General features: G+C 45.9%; 1 protein-coding gene across 1 annotated transcript in view; it reads right to left on the bottom strand.

Moving 5' to 3' along the window:
- Nucleotides 1–14777, bottom strand: part of LOC119970200 (PC4 and SFRS1-interacting protein-like) — a 57925-nt gene that overhangs the window by 24328 nt on the left and 18820 nt on the right. Inside the window, exons 5-9 of the mRNA XM_038804449.1 lie at nucleotides 13047–13109; nucleotides 12273–12339; nucleotides 9064–9142; nucleotides 5842–6085; nucleotides 4831–4952 (exon numbers count right to left, since the gene is read on the bottom strand). Coding sequence (XP_038660377.1) covers nucleotides 4831–4952; nucleotides 5842–6085; nucleotides 9064–9142; nucleotides 12273–12339; nucleotides 13047–13109 — 575 coding nt within the window. The remainder of the gene's footprint in view (nucleotides 1–4830; nucleotides 4953–5841; nucleotides 6086–9063; nucleotides 9143–12272; nucleotides 12340–13046; nucleotides 13110–14777) is intronic.

Raw genomic sequence — 14777 nt, 5'->3', positions numbered from 1 at the left:
GCAGCACCCCCACCCTTTTACTCCCGTTCACCAGCTTGCTCACTACTGTGGTGGCTACCGCCTGGAAATGGATTTGTTCATATCCATCCTCTCATTTCCCCCCCCCCCCCACACTCTGTGTGCCCAAGTAGTTATCCCTTTCACCCTTGATCGTGAAAGTCCATATCAAGGTAGTCGTCCCTCACTGCTTCTTCCAAACATGTTTGCCTGCACCGCCGTGTTGAAAGTGTTCTTTTCCGTTGGTTAGGACCTTCAACGAGGCGAGGGAGGGGGGGGTCTTTGCCCCTGACGATGTCTCGGACGCTGATCTCCTTGATCCTTAAGCGAGACAAGGATCCCCCTGCAGTGTGGGTCATACAGGCCGATCTCACTCCTGAATGTGGACGCCAAGTTGTTGGCAAAGATCTTAGCCATGAGGATAGAAGATTGTGTGCCACAGATTATCCACGAGGATCAAACGGGGTTTGTGAAGGGGAGGCAGCTGAACACTAATATATGGAGGCTCTTGAACATTATTATGATGCCGGCGGTAGAAGGGGAGGCGGAGATAGTGGTGGCGCTAGATGCAAAGAAGGTCTTTGATAGAGTCGAGTGGGGGTACTTGTGGGAGGTGCTGGAAAGGTTTGGGTTTGGGGAGGGGTTTGTCAGTTGGGTGAGGCTGTTGTATGAGGCCCCGATGGCGAGTGTGGCCACGAATAAGAGGAGGTCGGAGTATTTTCGACTATACCGAGGGACGAGGCAGGGGTGTCCCCTGTCCCCCCTACTTTTTACTCTGGCAATTGAACCCCTGACTATGATGCTGAGGGAGTCGGGGGATTGGAGGGGGCTGGTCCGGGGTAGGGAGGAGCACCGAGAGTCGCTCTATGTGGACGACCTATTGTATGTGGCGGACCCGGTGGGGGGAATGCTGGTGGTGATGGGGATTCCCCAGGAATTTGGGGATTTCTCAGGGTATAAGCTTAACGTTGGGAAAAGCGAGCTGTTTGTGGTACACCCGGGGGACCAGGAGGGGGGGATTGAGAGGCTCCCACTGAAAAGGGCGGACAGGAGCTTCAGGTACTTGGGGGTTCAGGTGGCCAGGAGCTGGGGGGCCTTGCATAAGCTAAACCTCACAAGGCTGGTGGAACATATGGAGGAGGAATTTAAGAGGTGGGACATGCTGCCGCTGTCTTTGGCGGGTAGGGTGCAGTCAGTCAAGATGACGGTGCTCCCGAGATTTCTGTTCCTGTTCCAGTGCCTCCACATCCTTATCCCAAAGGCCTTTTTCAGGCAGGTTAACAGGAGCATTACGGGGTTTGTGTGGGCACACGGGACTCCAAGGGTGAGACGGGTGTTCTTGGAACGGGGCAGGGATTGGGGGGGGGGGGCTGGCATTGCCCAACCTCTGTGGGTATTATTGGGCTGCCAACGCAGCGATGGTGCGTAAGTGGGTAATGGACGGGGAGGGGGCAGCATGGAAGAGGATGGAGATGGCATCCTGTGTGGGCATGAGCCTAGAAGCACTTGCAACGGCACCGCTGCCGCTCCCTCCGACGAGGTATACCACGAGCCCGGTGGTGGCAGCTAACCTCAAGATTTGGGGGCAATGGAGGCGGCACAGGGGGGAGGTGGGGCCTCGATGGGGGAACCACCGGTTTGTTCCGGGGAGAATTGATGGCGAGTTCCTGAGTTGGCACAGGGCAGGTGTCAGGAGGCTGGGGGACCTGTTCATAGACGGGAAGTTTGCGAGCCTGGGTGAGCTGGAGGGGAAGTTTGGGCTTCCCCGGGGAACACCTTTAGGTACATGCAAGTAAGGGCGTTTGTCAGGCGGCAGGGTTCCCTCTGCTGCCGCCGCGTGGGGTTCAGGACAAGGTGCTCTCGGGGGTATGGGTTGGAGAGGGGAGGATCTCGGAAGTGTACCAGGTGATGCAGGAGGTAGACGAGGCCTCGGTGGAGGAGCTGAATGATAAATGGGAGGAGGAGCTGGGTGAGGAGATTGAGGAGGGGACGTGGGCGGATGCCCTAGAAAGGGTGAACTCCTCCTCTTCATGTGCGAGGCTTAGCCTCATACAGTTTAAGGTACTGCATAGGGCTCATATGACCGGGACAAGGATGAGCCGGTTTTTTCGGACCGAGGACAGGTGTATTAGGTGCTCAGGGAGCCCAGCAAACCATGTCCACATGTTCTGGGCATGCCCAGCACTGGGGGAATTTTGGAAGGGTGTAGCAAGGATGGTATTGAGGCTGGTAGGATCCAGGGTCAATCCAGGCTGGGGACTCGCAATATTTGGGGTTGCAGTGGAGCCAGGAGTGCAGGAGGCGAAAGAGGCCGGTGTTCTGGCCTTTGCGTCCCTAGTAGCCCGGCGGAGGATTCTTCTTCAGTGGAAGGATGCGAGGCCCCCAAGCGTGGAGGCCTGGGTCAACGATATGGCAGGGTTCATTAAATTGGAGAGGGTGAAATTTTGCCTAAGGGGGGGGTCAGTGCAGGGGTTTTACAGGAGATGGCAACCATTCCTAGATCTCCTGGCAGAACGGTAAAATCAAAAGGTCAGCAGCAGCAGCAACCCGGGGGGGGTGGTGGGGGTTGTCTCTTTGTTTTTGTTTTGGGTTGAATACCTGTTTTTTGCCAACGACGGGCGTTGGTTTGTTGTTTCTCTTTAGTATATATGGGGGGGGGGGGGGGGGGGGGGGGTCTGTTCTTTTTGTTCTTAGAATTTTCTGTTATTGTTTTCTTTTTTGTGAAAATGTGAATAAAAATCTTTTTTTTAAAAGCGTTCTTTTCCCCAATGTGTGACCAATAGTCTAGCCGGGTGCAGCATGCCAAACCACACCTGGTTTTTAAACTGCACGGGGTTTGACCCGTTAAATTCTGCCCGATGCTTGGCCAAGTTCGCTCCAATGTCCTGGTACAAGCGAACGCTGTGTTCCTCCCACTTGCCCAACTCAGAATCCGTTCTTTGTCTTGGAATCTGTGGAGCCTCACTATAATTGCCGTTGGTGATTCTCTCGGCTTGGGTCTCTGTTGGAGCGACCCGTGGGCGTGGTCGACCTCTGGGGGCTTAATGAAGCCCTCCTTCCCGACCAGCTTTCCAAGCATCGCTGCCACAAATTCGGTCAGGTTCCTCCCCTCCACTCCACAGGTTCTGCCAGTGGGACCCATTTCCTTGGTCGTCTAACTTCCACTTCAGTCCCTTCTGGGTCATCACAAATTGCCACCTCGGCTTCGAGCGAGATGATCCGCTCCCCCTGGTCGGTGCCTACCATTTTCAGGTCCCGCACTGTTGCCCCTTGGGCCCCCAGTCTTCGCTCCACTCTGTCCTTTATGGGGACCAACGCAGACTCTACTGCTGACCTCACTGCCACCATGAGATCCTCTTTCACCATTTCTCTATGCTTCTGGAGTTCCGTTATGATGAACCCCATCATTGGTTGGGCTGGCGGATCTATTGGGTCCACCATTCTTGGTTCTGGTTCGCCCCAGGGGCTCCCCAGAAGAAAATACATTTAAAAAAGATAATGCAAAGACCAATCCCCGACAGTCATCCATTACCTAGAAGAAGCTGAGATGGCGAGAGCCAATGAAGAATCAACTGTTGCACCTGTGACACATGCTAAATATAGCAAAAGCAGGGGCAATGGATAAATGTGAACAGGTAAAAATTGCTGATTCTCCTACATGTCCATCCATTTAATAATGACCGATTGCATATATATGTTCATGTTTCGGATACTAGAGAAAAAAAAATTACTTTATTTCCCCCCCCCATTCTTTTGTTTGTTCTTTTATTCCGGCTACTGGCATGGTGCTTTTGAAAGGACATTATAAAGCGGTCCTGTGTTATGGACTGCTTTACAGGGTAGCTCCCAGTGTGCTACATGTAGGATCAGTCTGGGAGTTAGATTTCTACTAAGTAAGGGTAACCAGTCCATATAGACCTGCCACCCAACATACTGAGGAGGAAAGTCAGCCTCAGTAAGGACATATCTTATTGCTAAAGTCTCTTATGTGCAATCCTGGTTTAAGTACCTAGTCACAAATAAGGCACACAGCATTGAATATGGGCATCAAGATAAATTGCAAGAACATAACACCATTATGTTGTGGTGAGTGAGTGGTGAGGTGAGGTGGAGGAAACAAGATGCTTTCAAACTAATATGCTTGGTAATAAGGTATTCAAATTAATCCTATGGCAGATTTGGTAATGATACCATACTCCAGGGTACTGCTGATAACCTATTAGCCAGTCTAACATACGGATCAGTTACTGGGGACTGAGATTCTTCCTACTTGGCTCCAGACAGCCAATGTCCTATGTAGCTACGTATTTCACTGCAATGACCATCAGAAACCCAACAAATGTTGCATATACTTCAATCTTTAGCTCTCACTAACATGCAGTAAGTTTCCCAAACTTTGGTAACTAGTATTCAACATAAATTTTTTAGTTGGAGATGGATAGTTAAGTAAGGAATATGGCAAAATTGTTTGCCTAAATAATAATTAGGCATCAATAATCTGCTTGTAGCCACGGTCAATGAAACAGAATTCTGTGCCACAAGGAGCAGTTCAGGAGAAAAAAAGTGGTTAAAAATTTGATGCAGAGGAAATAAAAGGGGGGGGGGGGGGGAGAAGAAAGAGAACAAGACTAAACAACTGACACAACAATTAGTTTCCTCCTGTGCAACAATCCTCTAGCTCCACAGAAAGAAAATTTTCTGGAATAATCATGGTTTGTAACTGGCCTAATTATTAGGGCATCAAGTACTGACATTTGATGCAAAGTATTTCAATAGATCAACATGTCATTTTGTTCAATGCACAGAAGTGCATCAACAGAAAGTGGTACTTACTGCTCATCTTTTTTGCTCTCCTCCACTTTGCGAAGCTTTTCTTCTTGTTCCTTTTCATTTTGCTTTTTCAGTAGATTTCGTCTATTAGCAGCATCCCACTTTGTTTTCTTGTTTTTCTCTTCCTTTCAATACAAAGTCAACAAGTGTTGCAGACGGGTGAAGGTAAAGAGGATACAAGATAAAAGGTGTATTAGAGAAATGCACACAGGTCTGTTCGTTGATGGAAGTTTACAGTTGAGCATAAGCTGACCTATTAGCTTAGTCTCAAGATGTTAGTGTCCGAGACACATTTGCAACATTCCAGTTTTCACAGAAATCCACAATTTCTCCTTCGCAATGACCAAACTGAACAACTGCACAGTCCACAATGATGAACAATCACATTCAGCAGCAAAATCAGATCTTGATTCTATAATTAAACCCAGTGGACAACTGAACAACGACCATGATCCTGGTCTCTATTTCAGGTGGAAAACTTTGTGGGAGGGGGTCGGGTATGTCAGTTGAAGGAAATTGCTCACTCAGACAATAAGTGGGGTATCAACACGCCTTTCAAGGACCATAACAGAACATGGAACTACATGCTTTTGGTAGCCCTTCAAAAATGTAGCAGCCCTTTATAATTATATCTGTATGCACCAGCTATAGTTACTGTAGGACCACAGCATAAAACATAGGTCACTTATTTACCTACGTTTTGGGAAAAGATTCCATCTACATGGTTTTCAAGGTTTCTCTCATAGCAGGAACACCCAAAAAAGGAAACATCTGTCCCGCCAGTTAGTACAACAAAGAGCCAACTTCCAAAATGCATTTCTAATCCAATTTTTACTTCTCAGGAACAGAGGCATTGTCGAATCAAGTTACTGATTTTCAAACCGGAATCTAGCAAATCCTAAAAGATATACTGACGCCCTGATTAGTTTGATCGGAGGAAGGTGAGTAAACCCGAATCAGGTTAAAATAAAATAAAGTTCTAATCCATGTTTATAGATATCAGATTGTACATACTTCCTCATCTTCTGGTTCCTCCTCTTCAGACTCTGAAGTTGACTTAGTCTTGGTATTCCTCCTTCGCTTGGGTTCCGCGAGGTCCTTCTTCCCTTCCTTTTTAACTACTTTTTTTGGTTTGTCAATCTTCTTTTCCTCTTTCTTCTCTTCCTCCTCTTTTACTTTCTTCTGCTCTTGTTGCTTCTTCCGCTTTTCCTCTGTGACTGCCTTCTTTTCCTCAACTTTGTTCAAAGCATCATTCTCACTGGCAGTACATGCAACACAGCAGTTACATAACATTCAAACTTGAAATTAAGCTCCAGCAGAACTTAAAAACAAGAGGTTTTAGTAGACAAGACAGCCATTTGATCAGAGATTTCTATTCTAAATCACATTTCCTATCACTTTCTCCACACCACGTAGGCCATTTGTGAGGGAAATCGCCATTCTTCAATTATTTTGTTTCTCCAAAAGGTTGGGAATGCTAAGTAGCAATTTTAAAAGCTAAAATTGATAAGATTATTTTTGGCAAGAACATAGACCAAGCTTGTTCAAAGTGGGGGTCATGACCCGCGGGTGCGGGCGGGTGTATAAAGGGTTAGGGTTAGTGTTAGGGTTACACTAAACTGAGTGTAAGGCGAGCGAATCCTGAAATCGCTGAAATTGAAATTAATCCTGAAATTAACACAAGTATCCCTACCGTGGGCAGCACGGTAGCATTGTGGATAGCACAATCGCTTCACAGCTCCAGGGTCCCAGGTTCGATTCCGGCTTGGGTCACTGTCTGTGCGGAGTCTGCACATCCTCCGTGTGTGCGTGGGTTTCCTCCGGGTGCTCCGGTTTCCTCCCACATTCCAAAGATGTGTGGGTTAGGAGGATTGGCCATGATAAATTGCCCTTAAGTGTCCAAAATTGCCCTTAGTGTTGGGTGGGGTTACTGAGTTATGGGACAGGGTGGAGCTGTTGACCTTGGTAGGGGTAGGGTGCTCTTTCCAAGAGCCGGTGCAGACTCGATGGGCTGAATGGCCTCCTTCTGCACTGTAAATTCTATATAAGGTCAGCAGAATGGCAAACAGAAAGAGTGTCACGAAAATGTTTTTTGTGAGGGGAGATACGAGGGATACGAGAGAATGCATGGCCCAGGGGTGAGAAGCAGAGTGGACTGGCCGGCTGAAAGTAATCTCAGCAGCAAGCCAAACAGTTAACTGTAATTTAGAAACATCACATGCACAAGACTGAAGCCGAGTAAAGGGACATCTGATCATCCCTAATCTTATTCAATGTGCCACGGAATCTTTTCCATCCACACTAATCAGTCCGATTCTTCACTCAACTGAAGTCTTTCAATTAACTAACCCTAAATTGAGTAGCTTTTCAGGATCACCCACCAAGCGACTCAGTTCTCATTTCTGTAGAGGAGCTAGCAGAGACCATCACCCTGCAAGCCCTCCACATATATACACACTCTCTCAGTACTCCGGTTGGAAGGAACTTTTGGGAAGCCAAACACCAGGTTGAAGAGTTTATGCACCCATTCAGAACCTTCTGGAGGGACAATAAGGTGTGGAGAAAACAGGCTTTTTATCTGGGTCTGGGTGTTGATCCTCACCCGCAGCAAAACACACTGCATTTACTGTATTAAACCTGGCACAGAACAATCACACACAGACTCTTTCATAACAGCAATTGAAGGAAAACCCTCGAACTTTATGGAATCGCGCTGTCTTTGTCTGTGACTGCCCCTTGCCCCGCCACCCACCAAATATACATTGCATTGTAAGTGAAATAACTATTGCTATCAATCTAAAAGCAGCTTTCTCAAGTTTAAACCTGTATTCGCTCGTCTTACACTCAGTTTAGTGTAAAAAAATAGTTCTGGTTTCACCTTTCCCAACCATTTATTAGCATACGTTATCTTCTCCTGCAAGATTACCTTTCAGATTAAGGGTTGTTAAGCCTAAACTTCTGTAGTCTTTCCTGTGGGTTAGTCGTGGCTCAGCGAGTAATGCGCTTGCATCTACATCAGACAAGACGGTTGTGAGCTCACCTCCACATCTAGGCCAACAGCCCTATGGAGTACTGCAGGGGTGCAACCTCGTTAGAAATGCTGTTTTCCAGATGTCATGTTAAATGGAGGCTCTGCCTCTTATGTGGATGGAAAAGATTCCATGGCACATTCAATAAGATCCTAATAAGATCCTAAGATGTCCTAATTAACATTTATCCCTCAATCAACATCACAAAAAAACAATTATCTGCTCTTTATTGATTTGTTGTTTGTGGGAGCTTGCTGAGCATAAATTGGTATTACAGCAGCGACTGTATTTCATTGGCTGCAAATACTTTGTGCTCATATAGTTGCGAAGGTGCTAGCAAAATTCACATCTTGTGTTACCATAATTTAAACACTGACATCAACCTCGTGGCTCCCCTCTGCACTTTGAATATCTCTCTACTTTCATAGTGTCAGAATTTTACAGCACAGAAAGAGGCCCTTCGGCCCATCGTATCTGTGCTGGCCATCAAGTGGGCCCCAAAGGTCAACTAGCTGGCAAAAGTGGGTCCCGTGAAAAAAGTTTGAAAAAAACAACGACAAAGGAATACAGAGAACAGACGGGTAAATGCGGTTGCGGTATAGATCAATCATAACCTAACTAAATGGCAGGACAGCACAAGGAACTGTATTGGTCCACTCCTGTTTTTATGCTCCCAGCTTTAGCCTCCCAAAAACATCATTCACGAGTTTCTCCTGGTCAAGGGAATTGTACAACTGGAGATTTCTTTAGGACATCTTTCAGATGAGATGTTCAACCAAAGCCCTGAAAAAGATCCCATGACACTACTTTGCATGGGATACTCCTCAACTCGCATCACTAAAAACAAAAATGTTGTTAATTTGCTTGATGGCAGAATGCTGATCACAAAATACTGATTACACTTGCTGTTAGCTGATCCTGCAATGAACAAATAGTCTGCTATGTTTTTTGCATTACGAGTGATTAGGAGTGTTTAATTGGCAGCAAAGTTCTTTGGGGTATCCTCAGGTCGTACAATACACTGCAAACCTTTCTTTGAAAGTAGTTAATTGCTTATAAGTTATAATTTCTCAAAAAATAAAAAGTAGAGAAAGTCCTCATGCAGGTTTCTGTTGAGACCATGATACTAAATGAAGATCATACAAATCATTCGCTAACCTTGAAAGTCTTAACCAGTGAATTATTTGCAGATTAACTAGCCACTAACCTTTCATTGCCTGAACGTGCAGGCATCACCATGACTTTGGGCCGCCTTCCTCTGGGCTTTGGAGTCTTCACTTCAACAGCTGTAGGCAGAAAGAACAAAGTGATCCATAAACTAGAGACCTTGAGAAATGCAACACTCAAAACACTGCCTTTTATCTTTGGCAGACTTCTGTGAGGAGTCATTCTCCTAGAGATAATTTCATTAGTATCAGCAGAATCAGATTCACTACCGTTGTCATTTAATTTGTGTCTTTCAACGTTTCTTTTGAGTCATTTAATGCCCAGTGAGATTTCCTAATTCCCACACCTGCCATTGATATCTCACGCGCCATCTCCGCAGTACTTCCCTCGGAGCTACAACCTTCACTCCTGCCAAATCATTCCCAAAAAGCAAGTCTACTCCATCCACTGGTAACTCATTAACCAGTTTATATGAAAAACAATGATTTTTTCAGCCAGGTAGAGGGTGGTGGTGAAATGAGATTCTGGCCACCCCCCGCCATCATTCCCCACCCGGTTGAAATCATTTGACTCCTCTCAATTCTTATGAATAAAGAAACGCATCATGGACTCCCGGTGACCACCATGAAGTGAGAGGTCACAGATAAGGTGGCTCCTGCTTGGGATTTGTTTATAGCCCTTTTTGCCAGTTTAACAGGTGAAAAAGTGGAGCAGTTGAAGAGTTTAGGGTCCTCCTTCGGCACGAGATGGCTGCAAGCTAAATTTGAAGAAAAGCCTAATACAGGCTCCTCTTCAGACTCTGAAGGCTCGAGTGTTGTAGGAGGGGAGAAAATGGCAGAGGTCTTGGCGACGTCATTGCCCTCTCAGTTGACAACGGAGAGGCCAGTGGACTCTTTAAAAGCAGAGGCAGGGGTCATGGACGATCTGGCAAAGGTGGTTGAGCCAATTCGGGCAACTCTAGACAGGATGCAGGGTTCTGGCAGGGGGGCTGTTTGTGGTATTATTCCACGTAGAACTGGTATTTCCCCCCAGGTGGGTGTCACCCTGCTATCAGAGGTGCTAGTTAACGGGTGAGAAGTGGGAGAAGAGAGCTGTGGATGGTTACGGGGGGGGGGGGGGGGGGGCTGGGGTCATTGAGTTTTCTTTTTGTGGGATGAAAGAGGGCTGATGGGCGAGTTGTTTCGTTTGGTGTTCAAGGGGAGGGGGGAAAACGGGCTACTGAAGACTGAATGTTTTGTTGTGGGGATACTAGTTTGAGGGGAGGGTGGCAGTGGCCATCACCATCTTGGGCAAGCCTTGAGCCTAGGTGAGGTGGGGCCTTATTGTACTTCCTTGCGGTTGAGATATGGCTGATCAGGGTAGGGTGCCCGGGAGGCTGATATTTGAAACCTTTTACCGGGGGTTGTACAGGTCCTAGCCTCTGGAGGAACACTCAACTATGGCGCAGGTCTTGGATGGGTTGGTCTTTCTGGTGGCGGAGAGGAAGAGTGCAGCTGGAAATGCTGCTCGGGCTGGAAGAAATTGCAAAGTCTATCTGTCCTATGCAGTCTGGGAAGGCACCATGCCCGGATGGATTCCCAGTAGAAGTTTACAAAAAATTTACAACGGAGCGGAGGTCCACATCTGTTGGGACATGTTTAACCATTCATTGTCTTGGGGGATACTGCCGGCCCCATTGGCACAAGCCTTCATTTCCTTAATCCTGAAGAAGGATAAAGATCCTGTGCAGTGTGGGTCATATTGGCCCATCTCTATGTAGACCCAAAGCTGCTGGTGGCAACACGTCTGTAAGAGTGTCTGCTGGGGGTAATTTCTGAGGATCTGAAGGGATTTTGTTAAGGGTCAGTAATTATCAACCAACTCCTGAATGTGGTGTTATCGTCTTCGTCAGGGGTCGAGCTGGAAGTAATTATCTCCATGGGTGCGGAGTAAGCGTTGACCGGATGGAGTGAGGGTACATTATTGAGGTATTCGGGCGATTTGGCTTTGGGCCTACATTCATTTCATGGCTCAGATGGCTGTATAGGGGACCCACTGCGAGCGTTTGCAGCAACGCATTAGGTTTGGGGTACTTTCGTTGTACAGGGGTACAAGCAGGATGTCCACTTTCCCCGTTACTTTTTGCTTTGCCGATTGAGCCATTGGCTATCGCATTTAGGTCGTCAACTGAGTGGAAGGGGAGAGAGGAAGGTAGGGAGCATCGGGTGTTCCATTACGCGGACGACTTACTATTGTATATTACAGAACCTCTCTCTAACATGGGAAAGATAATGGAGATGCTAAAAATAAGTTTGGTTCCTTCTAAGGATGTGGATTGAATGTGGGCAAGAGTGAGGTTTTCCGGTGAATCAACAGGGGAAAAGGAGCTACTGGATGGCAAACATTGAGGAAGCATGGGGGAAGGTTGTGGACCCCGGGTTGGTTTGGAGGCAGATGGAGACTTCTTGCATAGGATCAACTTTGGGGACGAGGTATTACATAGGATTAATTCTACTTCCTTGTGCACAAGGCTGAGTTTGATTCAGTTTAAAGTGGTGCATATGACACACATGACTATCACTCGGGTTCTTTCCATAAGTGGAGAATAGATGTGAGCGTTGTTCACCAGGCCAGTGAACCACTCGCTTTTGTCTTGGTCCTGCCCTAAGTTGGTTGAGTTCTGGGCTTCCTTCTTTGAGATTTGTGAAGTTACAGTGCAGCCGTGCCCATGGGTGGGGATCTTTGGGGTATCGGATGAGCCGGGGCTGCAGAAAATGCTGATGTCCTGGCCTTCACCTCTTTGTGAGTCCAGAGGCTGGTTCTTCTTGGGTGGAGTGGATCGGAGCCGCCTAGGACAACGGCATGTTTTTGTACTTGGGGGAAAAAAAATCAAAATACGCCAGAGGGTCACAGGAGGGGTTCTATTAGAGATGGATGCCATTTATTTCCTTCTTTAAGGATCTGGTCGTCATCAGCAAATAAGGGGGAGTGGTTTGCATAAATATGGGATTGGTTGGTGGGGGTATCATTATTAAAATTTTCCAGTCCTCCAAAAAGGTATCAGACCTATAACATCAACTGTTTTTCCTCACTCCACAGATGTTTTTTTCAGGTTTGAGTGGTTCCAACATTTTTTGTTGATTTCAGATTTCTGTAATATTTTGCCTTTTGCCAATTGCATTTATTCCTTGATTGGCAAGTTTGACACACTTTGCAACTTGGCCAATTATTCAACTGAGTTCGACTGAAGGTTTGGAAGAGATTACGCACCTTGTTTCTTCCGTTTGGCACTCTGCTTTTCAAGTTCCGATTCTGAACCAACCTCCACTTGATCAATCTAAAATTAAAGGAGAGTTTATACATTTCAGATCAAAAGTGAACTCAAGTCGAGAATAAACCGGTAAGCAGAATGTGTATTAGCAGTATTTAAATTTTCCTTTCCACCATACATGCAGGTAACTGCAAGAAGATAATCTCTCGCTGCATGCCCAACACAGATTGTCATCACGCACAGATGATGCAGGGAGGACTGGCATATTTAGTCCCAACTTTTTGTGAAACGAAATGTTCATTGTGATTCAGAACCCAACTGCACTCCCATGGTAAAGTGCAAAGCAGAGGCCAGACTCTTACACCTCCATCCACTGATCAGCGTGTGTCATCAGTGGCGGGTAACTGATGGTCAGGGTGAATTCTATGAACTAGATTGGTCTGGACAAACTAAACCCATCTCTGGAAGTAGATTTCATGCTAGGTAGGTCCTGTAACAATTCAATCCAATGTCAACAAACACCAAAACAACAATATCCAATCTGCTCTGTATGCAACAACAATGCTACATTTTAACATTTAAAGTAATAGTTACAATAGGGGTCCATTTTAACCCACTCACATGGATTTGACGAATAAACCTAGATATAGGTACTTGTACACAACATCAGAGCCAGATTAGTGTTCACTGTTGACACATCTAGATCCAAAAGATAGCACAGAAACTGGCAAATTCCTTTAAGCATTCGTACAAACCAATAAGATGTGCTCTACCTTTCGCTTTCTTCCCCTCTTCTTCGGAGTCTGTACGACCGGAGCTTTCTTTGCAGGAGTCTCCTATTAAACAACAAAAAGCCATCAAAATGTACCGAATAACCACAAGCTTAAACCTGCGGCAATTTAAATAGAGAAATATGACACGATTGAAGTGCACTTTCTTGGGGGTATAAATTAATCTAGACCTAGGCATCAAGGGAAGAACAAGGTAACTACTTCAAGCAAAAGATCATGGTGGGATATTACATAACTCATCTCAAATTCTACAGTCTGATACAAATCAAAGTTCCCCAGCAAAGGATTAGACCTGCTCAAATGTAATGGAAAGCAATAGGTTTGTGGGGAAGATTCACAACTTCTCCTCTGGAAATGAGAGTAGGTTTATCATAGAATTTACAGTGCAGGAGGCCATTCGGCCCATCGAGTCTGCCCCTGCTCTTGGAAAGAGCACCCTACCCAAGCCCACACCTCCACTCTATTCCCATAACCCAGTAACCCCACCCAACACTTAAGGGCAATTTTGGACACCAAGGGCAATTTAGCATGGCCAATCCACCTAACCTGCACATCTTCGGACAGTGGGAGGAAACTGGAGCACCCACAGGAAGCCCACGCAGACACGGAGAGAACGTGCAGACTCCGCACAGGCAGTAACCCAAGTCAGGGCTCGAACCTGGGACCCTGGAGCTGTGAAGCAATTGTGCTAACCACTATGCTATCGTGCTGCCCTATGCACTCCACTAGATTAGGATTATGTACTCCACTTGAATTTGCACCGAAAAATATCAAGCAGCAGATTCCTAGTCTCAGTGATGATGCTCAAGACTACTCTGGCAACAGAGGGCAATGACTTGAATGCCCATTGTTAAAATGCTACAAACCTCACTGCAGGGACACAAGAAGCGCAACTTCATTTTTGGAGCTGGGTAAACAAATCAGGGCGTTAATTTTTACACGCTAATCTATTTCCTGTGGAACTACAAAGTCAGCGATGTCACACAGGGATGAAACATAACCACTGGAGGCGATCATATTGTCAAGCGAGTGTTCCTTTAAGAACTTTTTTTGGCTTATCACATGGCTTCAGTGATGTCATTGTGTGGGTGGAGCTGGGCTGTGGCTTTGTGAGGATTTTGATTTCGCTTTCATTTCGATTTGACTGCTGTGTACTACAGACAGAGAAAATAAGTGTTTTGGCCTGTCTCTCCCTATTTTCATTTTAAAGAGTCATTCCAGGAAAAGAAACATTGATTATAGTTACCTGCTTAGGCATCTTAAAATATATAGTTTGCTTTCCGGAAGGAGTTAAATCTGCTGGCGAGACAGGATTAGAATCTCAGGGAAAGCCAGTCTCATTCAAGTGAGAATGCAGAGTGCTGGGCCACGCCCTTGAAAAGGGGTTTGTGATTTATGGGATTTTGTTTTTTAAATTGGAACAGTTAAGGGAGAATTCATTAAGTGTTATACATAGATTACTGTAGCTGTCTTTAATGTTTGTAATTAATAAAAATTCTTGCTGTTTATTTAAAAAATGTTAACTTTTTTTTTTAAAGAATAAAGCTTGCTTTGATTTAAGTGTCTAGGAAGACTGTTGAATCACACCTCAAGTGAAGGCTCTTGTGCTCATCCCAGCCAAATTCAACAAAAAGTTATAGGTCAGGTGAACTCCATAATACACTTTTGAAGTTTTTAAACGCTGGCCCATAACAATATGAAATCTGGATCTAA

The sequence above is a fragment of the Scyliorhinus canicula genome, chromosome 8, assembly GCF_902713615.1.
Source record: "Scyliorhinus canicula chromosome 8, sScyCan1.1, whole genome shotgun sequence".
Lineage (NCBI taxonomy): Eukaryota > Metazoa > Chordata > Chondrichthyes > Carcharhiniformes > Scyliorhinidae > Scyliorhinus > Scyliorhinus canicula.
The sequence above is the reverse complement of the archived record's forward strand: the minus strand, read 5'-3'. Positions and strand labels throughout refer to the sequence as shown.